Source organism: Xenopus laevis, chromosome 4S (genome assembly GCF_017654675.1).
Source record: "Xenopus laevis strain J_2021 chromosome 4S, Xenopus_laevis_v10.1, whole genome shotgun sequence".
Lineage (NCBI taxonomy): Eukaryota > Metazoa > Chordata > Amphibia > Anura > Pipidae > Xenopus > Xenopus laevis.
In genome coordinates this window covers 3,077,189-3,100,087 of record NC_054378.1, presented here as the reverse complement: position 1 = coordinate 3,100,087, position 22,899 = coordinate 3,077,189, and the positions used below count along the sequence as shown (strand labels likewise).

The window sequence follows — 22,899 nt, the reverse complement described above, 5'->3', positions numbered from 1 at the left end:
GCTTGTTTAACCTGTTGCCAATCTGGCTACAGGTGATCAGTGTAAGCCATTAGTATGGCTATAAAACCCCCCTACACTGCACTGACTCATTGCCCAAGCTAGGTCTATTCTCAATAGTTCCTGAGTATGCTCGTGATCTGATTTACTGTTCCTGACCTTTGCCTGTACTCCATCTGCCTGAACCCACCTTGCCTGATTACTTACTAATCTTCTGGATCCTGATTATGTACCGTGTTGTCTGTTTGGTTTTCCCCCGGCTTGTTTATCCTGACTTTGTTCCTGGTTCCTGATCCTACACTGCACTGTCTGACTGGTATTGATCCTGCCTGTTCCACAAGTACTCTCTTCCTTCCTATACCTTACGATTTCCTTGCTTGCCTAGAACTCTCCCCTTGGTCCTTTCACTTTAAGACCTGGCAGCATTCGAGTATGGAGGGGTCCTCCCGAAGCGAAAGGCGGTTGTTAGAGGCAGAAGCGTGAGCCGAGACTGGGACCTTGGGGCTTGTTCTGGGTTTTGGGATACCATACGTTACAGGTGCTCTGTAGTCTTGTTATGAACTAAGACAGGGGTCCTCAAACAGGGGGCCAGTGCACAATTCCTCAAACTGTTGGGGGCTGGACTATAATGTGAAAAAAAACATGAACGAATTTCCAAGCACATTGCACATATCTTATTTGTAGTGCAAAAAAGGTTTAAAAAATTACTGTTTGGCATGGCTCTGCTCCTACTTCTGCGCAACTTGGCTCTTTCTTCTGCGCAACTCTGCTCCTACTTTGGCACAACTTGGATGCGCCCGCAGCAGGGGCCGGGAAATACCCTTGTAGGGCCATATCCGGCCTGTAGGCCGTAGTTTGAGGACCCCTGAACTAAGGGATCCTCAAACCAAATGTTGCACCTTAAAGGTGGCTTTGATGAAAATGTTGATGAAAAGCATTTTGGGGTTGTATTTATAAAGTTAGAACCTTCAGACTGGGAATGAGTCCCAACTATCATTTGCATTATATGCTATTCCCAGGGAGATATTGATTGTGTTTATATTTGTACAAGATAACACAATGCAAGCTGGAGTAGTTGGCTGTAGTTTCTATGCTGCGTGTGTATGCAAATTTAATATGTGCCTTAACCCAACCTCAAAGTGTATTCAATATATTTATACTGTAGGATTAACCAGGAGAAAATAAAGCAAAGGGACTCCATTTTGCCTCCTGCCACTGCCCCTAAGCCTACCAGAGACAACAGAAACAGGGTGATGAACCCGCCTCCACCCATTGATATTGGTAGGTATTATTATCAGCCACTCATCATTTCTATTTTATTGAACAGATTGTGGAGTGTCCATACTTTACTAATGTGAGGTCTACTTCTTGTGATGTTGTCCCATTATGATCTACATCTATAAAAGCATTGTCAGCATTCTGTTCCATGGAAAATATTACTTAAATATTGATTTAAGAGAAAATGTGTATTACTTATGTAACCTTAACGTAATAAATATTTGAATGAAAAGAATGAAACAGGAGGGTGATTTAGACAAGTTGTTTGTTGACATTGTATTGAGATCTACTGACCACCAGCTAAAGGTCTACTGGTACATCTTGATCTACCTTTTGGGCACCCCTGTGTCACACTATGGAATTTTACTTCCACGTACTGCTATGTTCAATGTGGATCCCCCTTAATGTCTTGGTGGGCCTTGGCCAGTTTCCCCTTTTGCCCATTTATTTAAAACCACCTTGCCTTGTTATTTAGCCAAATCCAACCATGATGGATCTGCTGTTTCCATAAAGTACGGTTAAAGAAATAAGTATAATGACATCTCCCCTTTTAAGCATTTCTACGGATGAATGAGATTCGTTCAGGAGAAAAAAATAGCCACTATTTTTAAACCACCTAACAAAATCATTTGTTGAGTATGGCTCTGGAGATATTGAATTATCTTAGAACGGAGGTCCCCAACCTTTTTTACCCATGAGCCACATTCAAATGCAAAAAGAGGAGCAACACAAGCATGAATAAAGTCACTGGGCATGCTAAATTAGGGCTTTGATTGGCTATTTGGTATCCCCTATGAGGACAGCCTAAAGGAGGCTCTAATTGGCAGTACCCCTGGTTTTTATGCAATTAAAACTTCTTTCCATGCCAAGAATTCAAAAATAAGCACTTGCTTTGAGGCCCACAGAGAGCAACATCCAAGGGGTTGGTGAGCAACATGTTACTCACAAGCCACGGGTTGGGGATCACTTTCTTAGAATATGCTTCTAAACAAGACTTGGCTCACTGCTCTTCAACCTCTCCTTCAGAATACGACCGAAGAAGCAACGTCTCCCAGGAGCCCGAGGAGCCTCGAGAGGTTTTGGCACAAAAAATTGAAAAAGACACAGTAAGGAAAAAAAATGTTATTATATATGTGTGTCAATATATACAGTATTTAAATATATATATATATATACAGCGTATTGCTTTTTAATTAGTGTACATGCTGATCCTTATGGCATCTTCCTTGTTACAGCAAGTTCTAAATTGCACATTGGATGACATAGAATTCTTTGTAGCCAAGCTCCAAAAAGCAGCGGAAGCATTCAAACAGCTCAACCAGAGAAAGAAAGGGAAGAAAAATAAAAAGAAAGGACATGCAGGTAATATTTTATTTACATTAGTCCCTTATAATGACATATATACAATATACAAACATTGATGGTGCGTTATGAAAGTTGATGATGCATTAACTGAGACAAACACATGGAAAAATCTCCCTGCATGAATCCTTTTAAACATTACCATTCCAAACTCAACCAATTCTTTTCTTGACTTGTCTTCTCACACCAACCACAGGGTCCTTAGGTCTAAAGGTAATTGTCAGACAGGTCATTTTCTCTGCTGGCAAATAAACACCAGTGGAAAAAACTGATACTCTGCTCTGTGCCTTGACTTAAAGTCATAGTCCAGGCACCAGGTTGGCAGTGTACAGGTGGTCTGATGGATGGTCTGATGGATGGTCTGATGGATGGTCTGATGGATGGTCTGATGGAGCACAAACCTAGCACAACCAAGTAAAGAAGAAGTGACTTTCCTGGGGGCAGAGTCAGAAAGAAATCCAGCTCCTTAAGGCATGGAAATAAAGTCAGCCTTGATTGCCTGTTTCCCAATAATATTCCTCTTGGCCTTCGCTTAAAACCCTTAAAAAGTAACAATCCCGATGCCCCGATCTCCTAACCACACTACCGAGATCGTCCTTTGAATAATGAGACGCGGGACACGGTAAATGTTAAAGGAAATAAAACTTTATTCATGTTTTCATGAATAATCGTGTAAAACAACATTTTAGGGTCTATATTTCACCATGTCACTTGCCATGTTTCATAAAAAGATTAAAACTGAAAAAAAAAACCTTAAAAAGTGCCAGGGGCCTCTATTAATCCATACTGGCCCCTGATAAATTTGAACTCATGTTAGATAGAATTGTTGCTTCACTACATAGATTCCACATAGACAAAGGCAGTAGAGAAAAGGTGGTGTTTACGTGCTCCACTGGTTGAAGGGATTCGGTCATTATTTTTATGGTGCAGTTTTTTTTTCTGTTTACACTGTAAATAATTGACTCTACAATATAAAATGTCATCTCTGAACCAGCAAGTGTATTTAGTTGTAATATTGGTGTGTAGGTGCATCTCAGCTCATTTTGCCCGGTCATGTGCTTTCAGAAAGAGCCAGCACTTTAGGATGGAACTGCTTTCTGGCAGGCTGTTGTTTCTCCTACTCAATGTAACTGAATGTGTCTCAGTGGGACCTGGATTTTACTATTGAGCGCTGTTCTTAGATCTACCAGGCAGCTGTTATCTTGTGTTAGGGAGCTGCTATCTGGTTACCTTCCCATTGTTCTTTTGTTTGGCTGCTGGGGGGGGAGAGGGAGGGGGTGATATCACTCCAACTTGCAGTACAGCCGTAAAGAGTGACTGAAGAGCACAAGTCACATGACTGGGGGCAGCTGGGAAACTGACAATATGTCTAGCCCCATGTCAGATTTCTAAATTAAATATAAAAAAATCTGTTTGTTCTTTTGAGAAATGGATTTCAGTGCAGAATTCTGCTGGAGCAGCACTATTAACTAGTGCATTTTAAAAAAAAAATCCCATGACAGTATCCCTTTAATGTTTACTTAAGGTATGTCTTTGCCCTGTTTCAGGTTCTTGTTATTTGGCTTTACTTCACAGACTTCTGCAGTTCCTTATATACGAGTAGAGCCAACTTTATGCTGAAGCATTGCTTACTAGGAATGCAGTTTAGCCAGAACCTCCATAAATAACTACCTGGGATTGCCTGAAATATGACTTTGAATATGTTTTGCAATAGCTGAATAAACATCACAGGTTTGCACAAAAAAAATCTGTGGCCTCAAATGATGATACGAGTCAAAGTAGTAGTGTGTAGCAAGATAAAGTCATTTTGGCTAGTTACCCTTTGCATTTAGATGAAAAAGAGTGTGGTCTGGTTTGTACCTGCCAATTCTAAATATTTTCACATGACTGGGGGCAGCTGGGAAACTGACAATATGTCTAGCCCCATGTCAGATTTCAAAATGAAATATAAAAAAAAATCAGTTTGCACTTTTTAAAAATGGATTTCAGTGCAGAAGTGTGCTGGTGCATTTTGATAAAAATATCTTTTCCCATGACAGTATCTCTTTAATAAACAAGTGAATGTGTATCATGATTCTTATGATTCTATGAGGACACCATGGGTATATTTATAGCTTGTATTACACTAGGCTTTGGGGTTGAGTCTATGCAAATAATTTAAGGAAATTTAAAGGAAACTTCGGGCGACTTCGGAAAACAAAGCGCTCGATTGCCATCCCGTCGGCGATTTAGATTCTAGCCGGCAGGAGGCAGTTCGAGGAGATCAGTCGCCCCAAAGAAGAGGAGATTTATCACCGGGTGAAGAAATTTACCTGAATCTTAGCGTGTGCCCTGACCCTTAGATCAAAACCTAGTGAAGAACATTGTTACATATGATCGTTTTTGAGTTTCTCTAATGGTAAAAGTGCAAAACATAGAGCACATATCCCATTACCAAAATCTTATTTGACTTACACAGAGGGAGTCCTGACATTACGGTCAAAGCCACCAACAGAATCAGAATTTATTGACTGTTATCAGAAGATCAAGTTGGCCATTAACCTCTTGGTAAGATTCCTCATGTTTCTTGCAATGTCTTTTATTTCTATTTTCAGGATTACGATTCGGTATCATGAATGTATAACCAATCACAATTGAATCCAAAGCAGCATAATGCTCATTCACCTCTTAGTTCAATATATTATACAATGACCAGTTCTTAGCAACTTTTCCATTGGTCGTCATTATTTCTTTTTTATAGTTTTTAAATGATTGCTTTTTTCTTTTCGCTAGGCATAAACGAACGCTAGCGTATCTTCGCGATGAAATGCTCGCACTGCCGAAGAAACGCTAGCGAAAAGTCGCCAGTGTTCACCACCCAGGGCACAACTGTTAGTGAATTAGCGTAGTGGTAGCGAATTTGCGCCTGGCGAAGTGGTGCGATGTGTGCAAAGAGGTCACTGGCGACAATTCGCCCTTTAGTGAATATGCCCCTAAAAGTTAACTTACAGGTATGGAATTCGTTATCCGGAAACCCGTTATCCAGAAAACTACGAATTACGGAATGGAGTCTCCCATAGACTCCATTTTATCCAAATAATCCACATTTTTAGAACTGATTTCCTTTTTCTGTGTAATAATAAAACAGTCGCTTGTACTTGATCCCAACTAAGATATAATTAATCCTTAGTGGAAGCAAAACCAGCCTATTGGGTTTATTTCATGTTTATGTGATTTTCTTGCAGACTTAAGGTATGAAGATCTAAATTATGGAAATATCCCTTATCCAGAAATACCAAAGTCCTGAGCATTCTGGATAACAGATCCCATACCTGTATTACCAACAATATATGGATAAGAATAACATTTGGATTTGCGTCAAGTTATAAGTAATGTCCGAAGCACATCCAATGGGATCTGTATAGGGATATTGACGATTTTACATGCCCAGTATTTAAAGTTTTAGCAGCTGTGATCAGTCTATTCTGCACTTTTTTCACTCATTTTCGTGTCGATTTTCAGGCTAAGTTAAGAAAACACATACAAAATCCAAGTTCTGCAGAGCTGATTCACTTTCTGTTTGGCCCCTTGGAACTGGTAAATACATGATCTGTCTTTTCCTGGAAGTGTTCATGAGCATTTATATCCCCAAACATTCATATATATTGAGACATGCCTTTATTATTTATCCTTTTTCTTGACTTGGCCACTTATGTTCCTTTATAGATAATTCAGAGCTCTGGAGGTCCAGAACTTGGTAGGTCCATCTTGGCTCCATTGTTATCCAGAGATGCTACTGACTTCTTAAAAGGCCATCTGACACCAAAAGAGATGTCCATATGGGAGGTTCTGGGAGAAAGGTGGACTAAATCCAGGTGAAGCTGAATTTACAGGACACGTTTTTTTCTTTCTTAGCTAAAACTAATCCACACAGCCTCAGGAGAGCTAAATAAATAGTCAACGAGAACCTAGAGACAATAGAATTATTGACACTTCTTTGCCTTCGGGACACCACCTGTGACTTCTTAAAATAATTCTCAATATTTACAAAGTATGAATCATTCATAAAGGAGCTGCAGATTTATATACTTCTATTGTATGAGTGAGGCACATCCTGCTTTTCATTCGGTGGAATTAAAATAGATGAACATTTACAATGGAGGAGCAGAAGAGTTGCTCAATAGAATATTGATGTAGCACAAAGCAGGGGCAGTTAATATAAAACATATATTTGGAGAATAGAATATAGTAAAATGGAAGGGAATGAGTGTCATGGTAAATATTAATCTAGGACAGTGGTTATTTGACTTTTTCAGGTTAGGCCCCTGTGGAGGTCCAACCTTTGGTTCGAGCCTCTCTTAACTCATAACAAGGATATAGATATAGGAAAATATTGGTATATAAGTCATGCTTGTTCCAAGAATAGGACAGCAAATAGGTTTTAATCCCAAATCTCACCCTAGTGGACCTTCAACCTTGGATTTCAGGCTATACTCTATTAAGGAGAACTCAACCCCCAACTAATAAAAAATAAGGATGCACCGACTCCAGGATTCGCCCTTCTTCAGTAGGATTTCTGCCTGGCCGAACCAAATCCGAATCCTAATTTGCATATGCAAATTATAGGCGGGAAGGGAAATCGCAGGACTTTTTGTCACAAAACAAGGTAGTAAAAAATGTTTCCCCTTCCCACCCATTCTGATTCTGTTGGTATTTGGCCGAATCTTTCGGGGGTTCGGCTAAATCCAAAATAGTGGATTCGGTGCATCCCTAATAAAAAAAACCTACCCAGTACCCTACATAGTCCCCCCTCCCTGCTCCCCCCCTCATAGACGATAACACCTATAAGTGCCCCTAATCCTCTACTCGCTTATCGGTGCAAAATAAGATCATGGGCGCCATCTTCTGGCCCTTCGGATTTCTTCACTAAGTGAGCGCCGTATTAATGCATGCACAGTTGGAGCAGCCTTCCTGTTTGTAGCAACTGCGCATGCGCCAAAAGTGGCGGAAATTGGAAGGAAGAAGACCCAAAGAACCGGAAGATGGCGCCCATGAGCCCACTTTCATCAGATCTTTTCTTAAATGGTCTTCAGGATGAGCACCTGGACCATTGTTTCACAACCTCAAGCCTCATAGTTAAGAAACCACTACCCTAAAGTTACAGATGTTGACATCAATAGAATACACACAGTGTGTAGTGACAGTAATGTAGATACAACATCGGCAATGGAAGGAAATATGGCTAACAATAATTAATGAGATAATGGCGTAAATTACTGTGGTCCATTGATCTACTGTCCAGAGTCTAGCTGCACTCAGCCATGAAATGTAGGGTTGGAAGTCAGTAATCAGCCTTGGCAGGAGTGTACTGAGCATCTGTGATATAGTGAATAAAGAACCAACTATTAAAATAAAAGGATATTATAAGTCACCAAAGAGTTCCATATAAATATTTTATACAGGTCATGGAACTCCGAGGTTACTTCTCATATTCTCATATTTTCCAACAGGGGGTAATTTATTTATTATAATACACACGTTTTAGTGAGTCGTGTGACAAAAATGACATCACAACTCAACGTTTAAAACTGATGACATCACTAGTCACCATTTATAAAGGTTATAATTTACAAGATATCCATGGCTTTTGTGTATTATCTACTATCCCAGCTAAAAAGCTTTGCAAAAAAGATCACATGACTACCAGGAAGGTTTCCATGCAGAAATGTTCCTAGAATGAATATTATAGATTGAGTATGCTTATACCTATCAACAAAATAAAGAAACTAATGGGAAAAATAAGGAATTGTGTAAAAAGAAAAGTAAAAAAAAATGTCATTTGTCTATAAAAAATGTCTCTTATCTCAGGGCGGAATGGCCTAGGGAGCCTCCAGTTCCACTGTACATCCCTAAATTTAACAATGGTTGGATACCTCCAGTGGAGATCTTCCAGGGAGCACCCTGGGAAACGGAGGCGCACCCACCAGAGCCCAAACCCAGGATACAGGAAGAGGTGAGAAGTCCTTAAAATATCTTCATTATGCGTTGAGTCACCTCCCAAAGAATTAAACATTTTGCTCACCACGATTTGGCCATTTATATCGCCATGTATATATACATACACCTGGGTCTGACTCTGATACATAAATGTTCTTATTTCAGGCTTCCACTGCTAATGGCAATCCGTACAGGACAAATTCTTTCAAACAGCCTCACCCAGATAAAGATCTCAGCACCAGCCCTCAGATGAATAGGTGGGTATAGATATCACCGCGGCACTGATATATTCTCTCCTATTTATATTCCTGTCTCAGAAAGAAATGTGATTTATGTGCCGATTGCACCTAAATGTTTATATATATAAATATAAATGAAAGCATTTTAATGAGACAATATTTATTATGTTTGTGCATTTATTATCACCTATTTATTACATATAAGCGTCTCCGTGACAACTAGAAGTACCTGAAAACGTCATCAGGACAATTAGGAGGTTATTTATTAAAAATCCAAATTTTTCGGCTTATTTAAATAAAAAAAAGTCAGACCAAACAATCGGTTCACGGGAAAACTCAAAAAAAACATACGAAAAATCGTATTGTATCATTTTTTTTCGTGCTAAACCCAGCGCACACCACTATAACTTCCAGTTAGGATAGGGACCTCTCCCATTGGCTTATTACAACCGCGACAGGTCTCAGATGGCGGATTTTCGGATTGAGACTTTTTGCAGCATCGGGCTTTAATAAATCCCGAAAATTTTGAGTTTTGCCCAAAAAAGCCCAACCGGAGTTTAGTAAATACCCCCCTAAATATAACCCTGTAATTTCTAAATTCTACCACTAATCCCTTTATTTTCTCCTATAAAGGATTACTAGCACTTTTATCATTATAATTATTGGACTTTTTTAAAATTATATCTGCACTGTAATCTTAATATTTTTGTGTCCCTGTTTATTCGTTTTTTTTAACTCATCTTGATCTTCATTATCCAAGAAAATCCCATTGAAAGGAGGCATTTCTGTAAAGCAGAAGTGGATGGTCTAAGGCACATGACTGTTGTGTGTCATTGAAATGACTCCAATGAAAAGGCCGTATGCTTTCTAGTGCATGGAACTATTGCCCAAAAACACATGCCATTGTGTTCCTCACAAAAGACAGCCCTAAAGACAAATCTTTAGATCTTTAGATACTGTGTTTCCAATGTAGACAAGGCAACTGTTCAATAAGTATGACAATAAACTGATGCAGCCAATCTTGTTTTTGCTCTGGTAGAAATTATGAAGCTCCAGTGCCGGCCCAGCCACAAAAGTTAGCCAAAATCCGCTATGACTTCACTGCTCGCAATGCCAATGAGCTTTCGGTTCTGAGAGATGAAGTTCTGGAGGTAATAGACTAAGTTCTTTGTTCATGCTTGTATCATCAGACATGTTCCAATGGTATGAGTGATTGAGTTTGCTCTTGTGTAGGTGCTGGAGGACAACAAACAGTGGTGGAAATTGAGAAACAGGATTGGACAAGAAGGTTACGTTCCATATAACATCCTTGATATAGTGTCAACGGATGAAGCCTCCAGCCCAGATGGGACTTATGGAACAGTAAGTGGGTTTATGACTTACATATGAGGCAGCAGAAGGACCAGACCACAACACAGTATTATTAGTTGGATATGATAAATTAACTCTCATACAGAGCCAATAAAAACATGTTTTGTTGCTGTTATTGAGAGTGTTAACACGTTGGCTTCATGCTGGACAGGCCCAGTCACTTACTATTGATCTGCTTGAGACAGTCGTTAACACCTTTTTTTACAGTTTGTTTATTAATATGTTGTCAGCCGTAAACAATGTGGAACAGGCATATGGGAGAAGTGCGCTGGGTTTTGTACAATACCCTGAACTTTTCATCGTTTTTGGCCAAAAAAAAATAAGAAATCTGAGGTTTTCGGGTGAAAAATCGTGAAATTCAGATTTTTACCCACAAAGCAAATTTTTGGGAAAATGTAATAATAAATAAGCGTAAATAACCCGATCGGATTTGATCAGAGTTTGTAGCAGAAAATATTGAGATAAATTCGGACTTTGATGACTAACTCCCTAAGTCTAAGGGTAATAATAAAATGGTGGTGTTTTTGCAGAACAATGGAAAATACAGAGATGATATGAGTCCACGGGGTGTAGGTCCTTCCAGTCCAGTCTACAAACTTCCCAGCACCTTTTCAGGAGACAAGTGGTCGACCAACCCAAATAACAAGGAACGTAAGTAATTATTTAAATCCAACTTTGTTAATAAGGTGCTTTTTTATGGTCCGAACACTGTAATGAATATATATATATATATATATATATATATAATGCTACAGCACAACCGTTCATGGGCACTATGACTGACAGAGATGAGCTTGTAAAATTTGGACTATTGTAATAATCTCGTACCTCAACTTGCAGAAATGATTCACACTCCACTTCTACTGAAGCGTGCCACTTTTTAGATTTTCGTTCAAATTGGCAAGAATTTTTTCATTCATTGAAAAAAATGAATCTCGACAATACCCGTTTGAAAAATTCAGACTCAAAATATATTTCAGATCTGGAAATTCTAAATCACAGCAAAATTGTGATCTCAGATATTTAGAAACCTGTCCCTAAAGGCTGGACTCCACGGGCGTTTTTCGTTGGGTCGGCGCCCCGGCGACAAAACGCAGGCGTCAAGTCCGATGGAGTTGCAGGCATCAATATATAATTGGACTGAAGGAAAAGTTGCAAGTATAAAATACATTACATCTGACGCAGTACAATTTGTTCAGACCAATTATATCTTGATGCCTGCGACTCCATCTGACTTGTTACCTACGTTTTGTCACCGGGCGCCGATTCGACGAAAAACGCCCATGGAGTCCAGCCTTTAGGGACAGGTTTCTAAATATTTGAGATCACAATTTGGCTGTGATTGAGAATTTCCAGATCTGAAATATGGACTCCAGCCCTAAAAGATACTTGATGGCACAAAGGGAAATTGGTAGGTTAAAATACATTTAAAAAAATGTTCAAAGACTTTAATAACGGGTAAAAGTTAACATTTGAGATTTTTTTTATCTGAAGTTTACTAAAAGGAGTGTACTACAGGTATGGTATCTGTTATCCAGAATGCTGGGGCTTTCTAGATACGGCCAGGATTCGGCCTTTTTCGGCAGGATTCGGATTCAAGTGAATCCTTCTGCCCAGCCGAACCCGAATTTGCATATTCAAATTAGGGGCAGGGAGGGAAATCGCGTGACTTTTTGTCACAAAAAAAGAAGTAACAAAATGTTTCCCCCTTCCCACCCCTAATTTGCATATGTAAATTAGGATTCTGTTCGGTATTCCGCCAAATCTTTTTGCGAAAGATTCGAGGGTTCGGCCGAATCCACAATAGTAGCATCCCTACTGAAAACTCTGATTTTTTAGGATTTTTGCCTGAAAACCCGGAAAACTTCGGATTATTGCACAAAACCCAGTGCAGATCAAAAAAATGTTGGGACTTCTCCCATTGACTTATATGCAACCTCAGCAGGTCTGAGATGCCGGATTTTCAGATTCAGACTGTTTCCATCCTCGGAGTATTATAAATTCCGAAAAAAATCTTTTTTTTTCCCACTAAAAATATGGATTTTATACTAAAAACAGGAGTTTTTTGCATTTAGAAAATAACCCCCTAACTGTAACAGGAAGAAGCGTGGAAGCAAAAGACAAAACTCTGTCTGTTAATTGGCTCATGTGACCTAACATGTTTGTGTGCACCGTGAACACTAGGATCCCAGGGGACGGCCCTTATTTTTTAAAATGGCAATTTTCTATTTATGATTACCAATGGCACATACTACTAAAAAAGTATATTATTATGAAAACGGTTTATTTACATGTAACACGGTTCTACATATGAGCTGTTTTATGCAATATATTATTTTTGAGACCAATATTGTTTAGGAATATAGTTTTCCTTCAATTCCTCTCCCCTTCATTAATATGACTATCCTTGACAACGTTAACTCTTTTTAATATCTAATACATAAATATTGCAATAAAATCTCTCTTCCGGCCATGCACAGTGTTTTAAAAAGGCGATGTGGCGACTTTGCTCTTATGTGTGCGCTCCAATCTCCTGCTAGCCGACTTCCTTTTTAAAACCGGAAGTTGCTTGCCAACTTCACAGATGGTTTTCAGCCTGCCTTCATCTCCCTTTTGGTTAGCGTAATTTATTTCCCTAAGAGCTGCGAGCAAAAAAGGAGCGAGCGTGAGCGAACTGACTTTGTAGGGGTTTTATTTGGTCCTTGACAGATTTAAGGTTGACCGGTCTGCTGCCTTTTTTGCTCGCAGCTCTTAGAGAAATACCGGTCACGCACACTCTCATGCAAAGTAAAAAAAGGGAGAAGAAGGCAGGCTGAAAATCATCTGTATAGTCGGCAAGTAACTTCCGGTTTTAAAAAGGAAGTCGTCTAGCAGAAGATTGGAGTGCGCACGAAAGTGCAAAGTCGCCACATCGCCTTTTTATAACACTGTTCACAACCAGAAGAGAGATTTTATTGCAATATTTATGCATTAAATATTAAAAAGAGTTAACTTTGTCAAGGATAGCTGTCTTAATAGAGGGGAGAGGAATTGATTTTTAACTTGTAAATGTTTAGTGTTACTTTCCCTTTAAGTTATAACATCATGTTAGAGAGCTACAGAGTGCCCTGCCTATATGCATTTGTATTCAGATTGATAGATTTTTTTCTCTTACTTCCATTAGTTACAATTGATCACTGCTGATAATTCCTACAGGGCATGAATAGGGTCATGGCATGATGTTTTATTTTTCTCTGCTGCAGAGTTAATTCACCACATGGATGAAGTGAATGACGAGCTTTTAAAGAAGATCTCAACTAATCAGCCAGCCAAGAGGAACTTCAAAGTAGAGAAGCCTCAGGCAATGTATGTCCCCTTGAACTATCAGTCAGACCCAGAAGAGGTCAAAGTCTGGCTGGAGGCCAAGGGATTTAGTCAAGGGTAAGTTTGTAAAGTAGTAATGTTTCCATATAAGAAATGCAAATATTAATTGTGTTTGTTCCTATGTTATCTTTAGGTACTATATACCTCAATATATAAACCTCTTAACTCTTATATTGTACATGGGATTGCCACCTTTCGGGGCAGCAAAGTCTGGGCAGGGGGGTGGGCCGATGACATCACGAGATGGAGCAGTACCATCACGGAGTGGAGTGGATGACATCACAGGGCGGGCTATGACATGGCAAACTGCGATTATCCAATCGCCATTTCAATCTAGAAAAATCTTGCCCAGTTTTCCTAATTTGGAAAATTGGGCAGGTACTTTTGACCCGGGCACCCCTTCTGGGCTGTCTGGGTCAAAATTGGGAGGGTGGCAACCCTAAGGGGTTATTTACTAAACTCTGAATGCCGAAAATCCGAAAATCCTAAAAATTAGTATAAAATCGGAATTTAAAAAAACATTTTTGGAATTTATTATACCCCCTAAACGAAAATCCGGCATCTTATTCACATAAGTCAATGAGAGAAATCCCAAATATTTTTTGATCTGCACTGGGATTCGTGCAATAACCAAAAGTTTTCTGGATTTTTGGGCACAAATCCAGGAAAAATCTGAGTAGTTGAGTGGAAATTGCGAAAAATTCATATTTTTTTCAGCAAACAAAATTTCCAGGAAAGTGTATTAATAAATAAGCCGAAAAAACCTGTGTGGATTTGGTCGGAGTTCTTTTCAGAAAAAATTTAGATAAATTCAGACTTATATAAATGATAAATAATCCCCTTATTGTATATACTGTAGCATTTATTCCTTACGGTAAGGGCACACGAGCAGATTCGCCTCTTCTTTTGGGTGACAATCTCCCCGAATTGCCTTCCCCTACCTTCCCGCCGACTATAATGAAAAATCGCCAGCGGGGTAGCACTCGGGGCACTTAGTTTTCCGGAGTCGCCCGAAGTTGCCTCACGTGGAAACTTCGGGCGACTTTGGAAAACGAAGATATGTTGAACCAGCCTAAAGTACAAGAGTATCCTCGGCATGATCTGTTCCCTTCATTCCAACAGGACGGCTTCGCAGCTGGGTATCCTAAATGGGGCACAGCTTTTCTCTCTGAACAAGGAAGAGCTGAAGAAAGTCTGTGGCGAGGAGGGAGCGAGGGTTTACAGTCAGGTGGCTGTCCAGAAATCACAGTTAGAGGTAAGATCTCATATCATTATGGCTGTGAAGAATCTGAATTAATTGGATACTGTCATGGGAAAAAAAAAAAATCAAAATGCATCCATTTCTCAATAGAGCAAACAGATTTTTTTATATTCAATTTTGAAATCTGACATGGGGCTAGACATATTGTCAGCTTCCCAGCTGCCCCCAGTCACGTGACTTGTGCTCTGATAAACTTCAGTAACTCTTAACTACTGTACTGCAAGTTAGAAATCATGAAAAATTCACCAGGTAAAAGCTGTTAAGGTCCATTGCATTCATCCTATTGGATCATTTTTCAATTCAGACTTCGAGGTTTTCAGATTTTTTTTCCCGCTGGTAATTGCCCGAAATCTTTTTTTAAAGGTTATAGAATGCACCGTCAAGCTTTTTTTTTTTTTTAATTTGCACTTTTCCATTAGGATCTTTTAATAACTTTCATGGCATTCGTGATTTTGGAGAAGTATGGGGGGGGAATGTAATAAAAGTCACAAAAAGCAACACAATTTGCAAAAATAAGAATAAAAATTAGAATTTTGCATTTCCTTAAACTGGTATTGCATTGCGAATTTTCATTGTGCATTACCCACTTTTAAGAAGTGCTTGAAGGTGTCGTAATCTTTTGGAGCAACCTTTTCAGTAAGAAGTTTTATTATTTTATTACTAGGGATGCACCGAATCCAGGATTCGGTTCAGGATCTGGCCAGGAGTCGGATTTGGCCGAATCCTTTTTCCCGGCTGAACTAAAACCGAATCCTAATTTGAATATGCAAATTAGGGGCGGAGAGGGAAATCATGTGACTTTTTGTCACAAAACAAGGAAGTTATATATGTTTTCCCCTTCCCACTCCTAATTTGCATATGCAAATTAGGATTCAGTTCGGTATTCGGCCGAATCTTTTGTGAAGGATTCAGGGGTTCGGCCGAATCCAAAATAAGGGATTTGGTGCATCCTAATTACTACAAACCTTCGTAAGTGGTCGCTAAAAGTTTCCGGGTTCGCAAAAACTATATTATATTAGTGCAAAGAAAAATATGTTCGCACAGAGGAATAACCTTTTGCATTGCGAATATTTTTTCCGTTACCGACTTTTATTACATTCCCTCAACAGCGTTTAATCGTTGTTTCAAAAACCTCAAAAACCATTAAAGTTCGACCTTTGATAAATGGGCCTCCCGATACAGGTTTCACAATCAGAGCTGCCAATTTTTAAAAACTTTTTAACCTTTTATAGCGATGGTCCGATAAAGATTCAATTCTGATCTCAGCGGACTCTTTCCTTCTTTTCCAGAAAAGTCGAGGGGACACAGAACTGCAGGAAATCATGAGGAGGCGCCAAGAAAGGAGCGAGTCTAGCAACTAACACTTTATTCCTCCGCATCCCCATTTTTTTTTAAAAAAAAAAAGAAAAAATTCCTCCAAAACTTTCGCATCCGGGGAAATCCGTGAAGCCTTGCAGAATCGCGCAGTGCTGAGAGCGACGATGGCTGGGAAACGACATTATTGTTTCTTAGTGGCATGTAAACCTTTAAAGGAACAGCCCAGTAAATGCCGCTTCTATACTATATATACATTTATACATGAAATAAATACAAAGGTGTAACAGGGGTTTCTAACTAACATAGTGGGATGAATGAAAGGTTGTTGGGATATTGTGCACAGTCCTTGCCAATTATCCAAGTGTAATATATGTTGTTATAATGATGAAAGGCCTATTGCACCTGCTTGAGTGTATAGATTTATATATAATATATAGCAATCATATATTTATATGTATAACTTTGCGGAACTCTGCTGTATTGTTATCTTAACATATCATTTTACACTCTCATCCTCTCCTGCTGGAGGTTAAATAGCTTTAAAGTGATACAGGCACCTGCGTATAACCGTTCCCGTTATGAAATGATCTTGAGTTCAGCTTTAAGTCCTTCTTTCTTTGGTGCCTCTAAAGACAAACTCTCCTTTCATTGGCAAAGCCTTTGCCGAAAACAGATCAGAGATTAAGGAAGTTGAGTTTCTCCTGCAGGCAGGGTCGGACTGGCCCGGCGGGACCCCGGGAAAAAACCTGGTGGGCCCTGGCCGCCTTTCCCGATCTCCTGGCCCTACAAAAAAAGAATACCGTATATACTCGAGTATAAGCCGAGTTTTTCAGCCCCCAAAATATGCTGAAAAACTCTACCTCGGCTTATACTCGGGTCAAGTGCAAAAACGGTCGCCGGCGCCTATGAATAGTCGCCGGCGTCCAGGAATAGTCGCCAGCGTCCAGGAATAGTCGCCATCGTCCAAGAATAGTCTCCAAGAATATTCGCCGGCGTCCAAGAATGGTCGCCGGCATCCAAAAACGAGACGCCGGCATCTCCAATGGGAGCAGAAACCCTCAATTTTTTGATTGAAACTTACCAAAAACTGCTGCTTTTCTCACCCTAGGCTTATACTCGAGTCAATAAGCTTTCACAGTTTTTGGAGGTAAAATTAGGTACCTCGGCTTATACTCGGGACGGCTTATACTCGAGTATATACGGTAAATTGCTGCACCATGCAGCACCGCTCGCTCGGCATCGCAGTAGGGGGTCGGGAGCAGGACAGCGACCCTAGACAGGAGTCCAGATGGGCCCCGGGCCCCCAGTCTGACCCTGCCTAAATCTCTTAGCTGAACCAACCCACTGGTTTCATGCAGGGAAGACGTCACAACACTATAAAACAGCAGCACTATCCAAAGCAACTTGCACAAAGGCAGAATGGGGCAACCAGTCAATCCTTCAAAGAAGCGTCAGCTTAAGATTTTTTTTTATAAATGTGAAGCAGAAAATCCTGGTGTTGAGCATGTGCCTGTGTCAGTATTGCGCGAAAGTATTATTTTTCTACATACATTCATATATATCTGTAATAAAGTGATCCTGTATAGAAGCAGCTGGAGCCAGATAAAAGTCTAATGGTGAAAAACACCGTAAGGGGGTTATTTACTAAACTCCGAATGCAAAAATCACGAAAAATGTGTGATTTTTTTAACATCGGACTTTTAAAAAATCACCAATTTTGCAGAATTTATTAAACCCCGTGGATGGAAAAGTCAGAAAATCCGGCATCTCAGACTTGTCGAGGTTGCATACACTGTAAGTCAATGGGAGAAGTCCCAATGATTTTTGATGTGCGCTGGGCTTCGTGCAATACCCCGAAGTTTTTGGGCAAAAATTGGTGAAAATCGAAAGATAAATCCGAAAAAAATTTGAAAATCTGATTTTTTTTCCGCAAAGTAAATTTTTGGTAAAATGTAATAATAAATAAACGTAAAAAAACCCGAGCGGGTTTGTAGCAGAAAATATTGAGATAAATTCGGACTTTGATAAATAACCCCCTTAATGTGGTTGCTCTGGCTATAACAGGGTATGTTTGAGGTTATACATTGTCTTAGTGAGCTAACGATGAGGATATCATTTGGGTTTTTTTTGCATACAACTAGATTGATATACAGGCATATATATATATATATATATATATATATATATATATATATATATATATATATATATATATATATATATATATTCCAGCAACATTCAGTTCCTTTTCCTTGATTCGGCAGTGCACTTAATGCAATTATAATGTCTGTAACTCAACTGCTAACATTTTACTATGCAGCACAGAGAATTTTTATTGTACAGGTATGGGACCTGTTATCCAGAATGCTCGGGACCTGGGTTTTTTCGGATAATGGATCTTTCTGTAATTTGGATCTCCATACCTTAAGTCTACTAGGAAATCATTAAAACATTAAATAAACCCAATAGGCTGGTTTTGCCTTCAGTAAGGATTAATTATATTTTAGTTGGGATCAAGTAAAAGGTACTTTTTTATTATTACAGAGAAAAAGTAAATCATTTTTAAAAGTTTGGATCATTTGTATACAATGGAGTCTATGGGAGACGGCCATTCCGTAATTTGGAGCTTTCTGGATAATGGGTTTTCCGGGTTAACGGATCCCATACCTGTACCTGGTAATGGGTAACTGTGGAATCAATTGTGAGACATGATTGGGAGGAGGTAGAGAAAGTACTTAGGAATTTACTTTATTTTAGACCTAACAGGTGATACTGTAACCATGTGATGTCACAATGGAGGCTACATTAGTCACAATGGATGCTACATTCTCCCAACATCCGCCTTATCAAGTCAATTCTGGATATTGCAGCGACCCCTGACAAGCAAGTTCATTTTTTTAAAACTCCCCTACTTCAATCCTACTGATGAGCTAAACAAGTTTACTGATAATTAACAATATTGCGTCTCAGGTATCATTTTATATAATTTTACCTTCACCTGCATTTATATGACAACATCAGAAGAGATGATTACAAGCAGAAGAAAGAGCTACGGGCAAGGCCAGATGTGGTGTTTTTTTACGTTGTGTAAATACGCCACTTAACCACACGCCACCGTCAACATGCGTTTTTCAGCACGTAGGTTTCTTTTCCCAACATGCACCTTGTGTTGTTTTCGTTCCCCATAATTCCGCTGGCTTTGGAGGAAAACATCTTGGAAGAATTTAAGCCAAGTAGAAAAGCTATTTACATGCAAAATGGAGCCGGCATGATCGTCAATATGCAACGTCACCGTCCTAATACACCGTAAAAACTTAAATTTGGACACCATATTTAAAATACACTGCGTATTTACGTAAAGTGTGGTTTCAAACGTGCAGATCCCATAGAGTCTATTGATTTGGTAGTTTCTTGATGTATTGGCGTTTCTGTTAAATAAAACGCCAATACTGGCGTCCCATGGCGTGTATGCGCCTAACGCAAGTGAAATGCAACATGCTGCGTCCCAACCTGCGTTTGGCGTTTACATGCGTCTGTATGAGTACAGACCCCTTCAAAATAATTGAGGGCGTCTACTCCTGCGGCTGAAGGGAAGAAAGCGTAACGCAGGGGAGCGCAGCCAAAAATGGCCATGTGTAAGAGCCCTTACCCCTACTGCGCTGATTGCTGTTAATCATCAGCCGTAGCGGGGTTATTAAACCTTATTAAATTGTGATCCTCTAAAAAACATATTTTGTGGGACCCTCTTATGACAGTGTTGGAATCAGGACGGAGATCCCACAACTGACAGTCTGAGAAACGCTTTCTTTTTTTTTTTTCTGGTCAAATTACAAAGTGAATATATCATTATATAGTGAATAAAGTACCCCCTATTGTAAAATATAAGGATATTATAAGTTACCGAGGAGTTTCATGACCATATAAAAGTACGAGGCCGAAGGCCGAGTGTTTTTATACAGGTCATGGAACTCCGAGGTAACTTCTAATATCCTTATATTTTGCAACTGGGGGAACTTTATTTATTATAATACACAAGCTTCAGTGAGTCATGTGACAGAAATGACATCACTATTCACCGTTTATAACTGATGACATCAGAACTCACCGTTTATAACTGATGACATCAGAACTCACCGTTTATAAGGATATAATTTACAGGATATTCATGGCTTTTGTGTATTATAAAGTGATAACTGCTTTTAACTATGCCGAAAAGTTAAACACGGAGTTATTTGTTTTTTTTTTCACGACAAGGGAGTCTACTTTTTGTAACACGGCTGTTAAATTGCTCAAGTCTTGTTGCCACTTTTGTCTGTAAATAAGGCCGAAGGCTCAAAGCTGAAATCTTCTGAATGAAAAGTAACGGTTAAGAGGCAGGCCTGCTAAATCGGTTATCCAAAAAGCTGTGTACGTTGATTTCTTAGAGATGCTGCCATCATGGGATCTTTTTGACCTTTATCAAATACAGGTATGGGACCTGTTATCCAGAATAATTGGGACCTGGGGTTTTCCGGATAAAGGATCTTTCCGTTATTTGGATCTTAAGTCTACTAGAAAATCATATAAACATTAAATAAAGCCAATAGGCTGGTTTTGCTTCCAATAAGGATTAATTATATCTTAGTTGGGATCAAGTACAAGCGACTGTTTTATTATTACACAGGAAAAAAAATTTGGATTAATTTATTATAATGGAGTCTACGTGGTAACTTTCTAGATAACTGGTGTCTGGATAACGGGTCCCTAACCTGTACCATTTAACAGGTTGTATCTGGCACTGAGGGTGCATTTAGCAAATCATGAGATCCGCCATCAGTATATATTTAGGACCAGTCTTATACACACGGGATGCCTTTATCTTGTTTTGTTTTTTACTGTATCTGTATATCTTCTATTTGTATTAACAACATATTGTAATTCTTCCATACAACAACAACAACAACAAAAAAACACTTGTACAATGTAAGACTGGATTATGAACTGATATGTTATGTCTAAGATTTATTAAACAGTTTAAATTATAGATTGTTTGAATCTGTTTTTATCATTGTTCCAATCATTGAGTTTCAAGAGTTCATTCCACCAGATATAAACTATCCACTAACTGCAAGACAAGCCATAATGGGCAACCACAGTTGATTTACTAAAGGGAAATTTGTCGCCATCGACCGATTCCCACTCTTCGTCAGGTGCAAATTCGTTACCACTACGAGTTGTGTCCTGGGTGCCGAACGATGGTGACTTTTCACTAGTGATACTCTTTCAGTGTGAGCACTTCATAGTGAAAATTCACTAGCGTTTGTTTATGCCTAGTGAAAAGTCGCTAGTGATCTTATGATTAGGTCAATTTGAATAGGGCGGGTACATACAGGTCATATATTTGTCTTTATTAGAGATGTTGGTGCAAATGATTGAAATCGCCACTTATTATTACAAATGTCCAAGGAACCTTAATAAAGACAAAAGAGATCATATAATGCCCTAGACATGAGCCCACTGTAAAATGAACGTTCCATGGCCCTCAGATGTCTGGGGAAAATGTTAACCCAAAACCTCCATGACATTGTTACCCCCAATCTGCACCTATGCCAGCAGCAGCCAAAAACAATCCATCACATTGCCCCTAATTTGTACCTGTGCCAGCAGGAGCCAAACCTCCATCCTATTGTCCCAAATATGTACTTGTGCCAACAGCCACCATATTGCCCCAATGTACCTGAGCCAACAGCAGCCAATCCCTCATATTGCCCCAAATCTGTACCAGACACTGGGGCCTCCAGTCCTACCCTGCATATTAGTGATGAGTGATATCCCTGCAGTGAGCACCAACCATTTGTTTTTTTTAGTGTGTTACCACCGTTAATGTGGTTATAGTCTTAAAAGGTAAAAGAAGTGTGGTTTAAAAACAGGGAGTGGTCAACACTGACTTCCATGAATGGCCCTCCAGCACGTGGGCCAGAAAAATTCTACTAGGTTTGCCACCCGGCAGGTATTTTACCGGTAAAACACCTGCCAAGGTCGGGGCCTTTATTACAACTTTACCGGAAATGTAGCTGCTGGTAAATTTGTAATACCCCTAACAAAAGCCCTTGGCCCACCCCAATCTGCTCAAAATGTGCCTTTTCTCTGCCTTCTGGCCATTGGGTGCTGTGCCCCTTTTACATCATAGCCCACCCCTGTTGTTCCCGCCTCCACCACCGGCTGGTTGAAATTTAATGAAAAGTTGGCGGCGGTAGGTACAACAGAAGTTGGGCAGCACTGAACTAACTAACAAGGCCAAACTAAACTGAGTTTGTGCCCACTGAGTGGCCAACAAATCATCTTCCTGGAGGGTCTGCAGGAGAGCTACACATGTGCAACTGCTTTAAAACACAAAATATTGGAGCCACTACACGATTTGTGTGTGATTTGTGTGATTTGTACCCAAAGTGTCACTACATGGCTTCTTGGAATCAAACAGTTTTCAGGCTGCAGAAGTCATCCTGCACATCCATTAATTATTATTGCTTTTTCTCTTAAATAAAGCAGATGTTTGCCATGACCCTACATTAGTTGAAATTTAGACCACTCTATTCTATATTATTTCTTTACTTTTTATTTATACGAATGGATACGTAATTATAAAGGTAAAAATCTTAAATGTAGTTTAAAGTTTGTAGAAAGCTAATAATGATGATGATGTCATAGTGGCTCTAGCTTTGCTCCTCCCACTTTGTTTTTTTTCATTGATGATGT

General features: G+C 39.4%; 1 protein-coding gene across 1 annotated transcript in view; it reads left to right on the top strand.

Annotated features, from left to right (window-relative positions):
* eps8l2.S (EPS8-like 2 S homeolog) overlaps positions 1-16,295 on the top strand; it is a 77,994-nt gene extending 61,699 nt beyond the window's left edge. Inside the window, exons 8-21 of the mRNA XM_018260065.2 lie at positions 1,163-1,278; positions 2,302-2,381; positions 2,511-2,637; positions 5,096-5,184; positions 6,139-6,213; positions 6,343-6,491; positions 8,485-8,629; positions 8,779-8,870; positions 9,892-10,003; positions 10,086-10,214; positions 10,754-10,874; positions 13,466-13,643; positions 14,709-14,841; positions 16,137-16,295. Of these exons, the coding sequence (XP_018115554.1) occupies positions 1,163-1,278; positions 2,302-2,381; positions 2,511-2,637; positions 5,096-5,184; positions 6,139-6,213; positions 6,343-6,491; positions 8,485-8,629; positions 8,779-8,870; positions 9,892-10,003; positions 10,086-10,214; positions 10,754-10,874; positions 13,466-13,643; positions 14,709-14,841; positions 16,137-16,208 (1,618 nt within the window). The 3' untranslated portion in view covers positions 16,209-16,295. The remainder of the gene's footprint in view (positions 1-1,162; positions 1,279-2,301; positions 2,382-2,510; positions 2,638-5,095; positions 5,185-6,138; positions 6,214-6,342; positions 6,492-8,484; positions 8,630-8,778; positions 8,871-9,891; positions 10,004-10,085; positions 10,215-10,753; positions 10,875-13,465; positions 13,644-14,708; positions 14,842-16,136) is intronic.
* Positions 16,296-22,899: the final 6,604 nt, after the last annotated feature.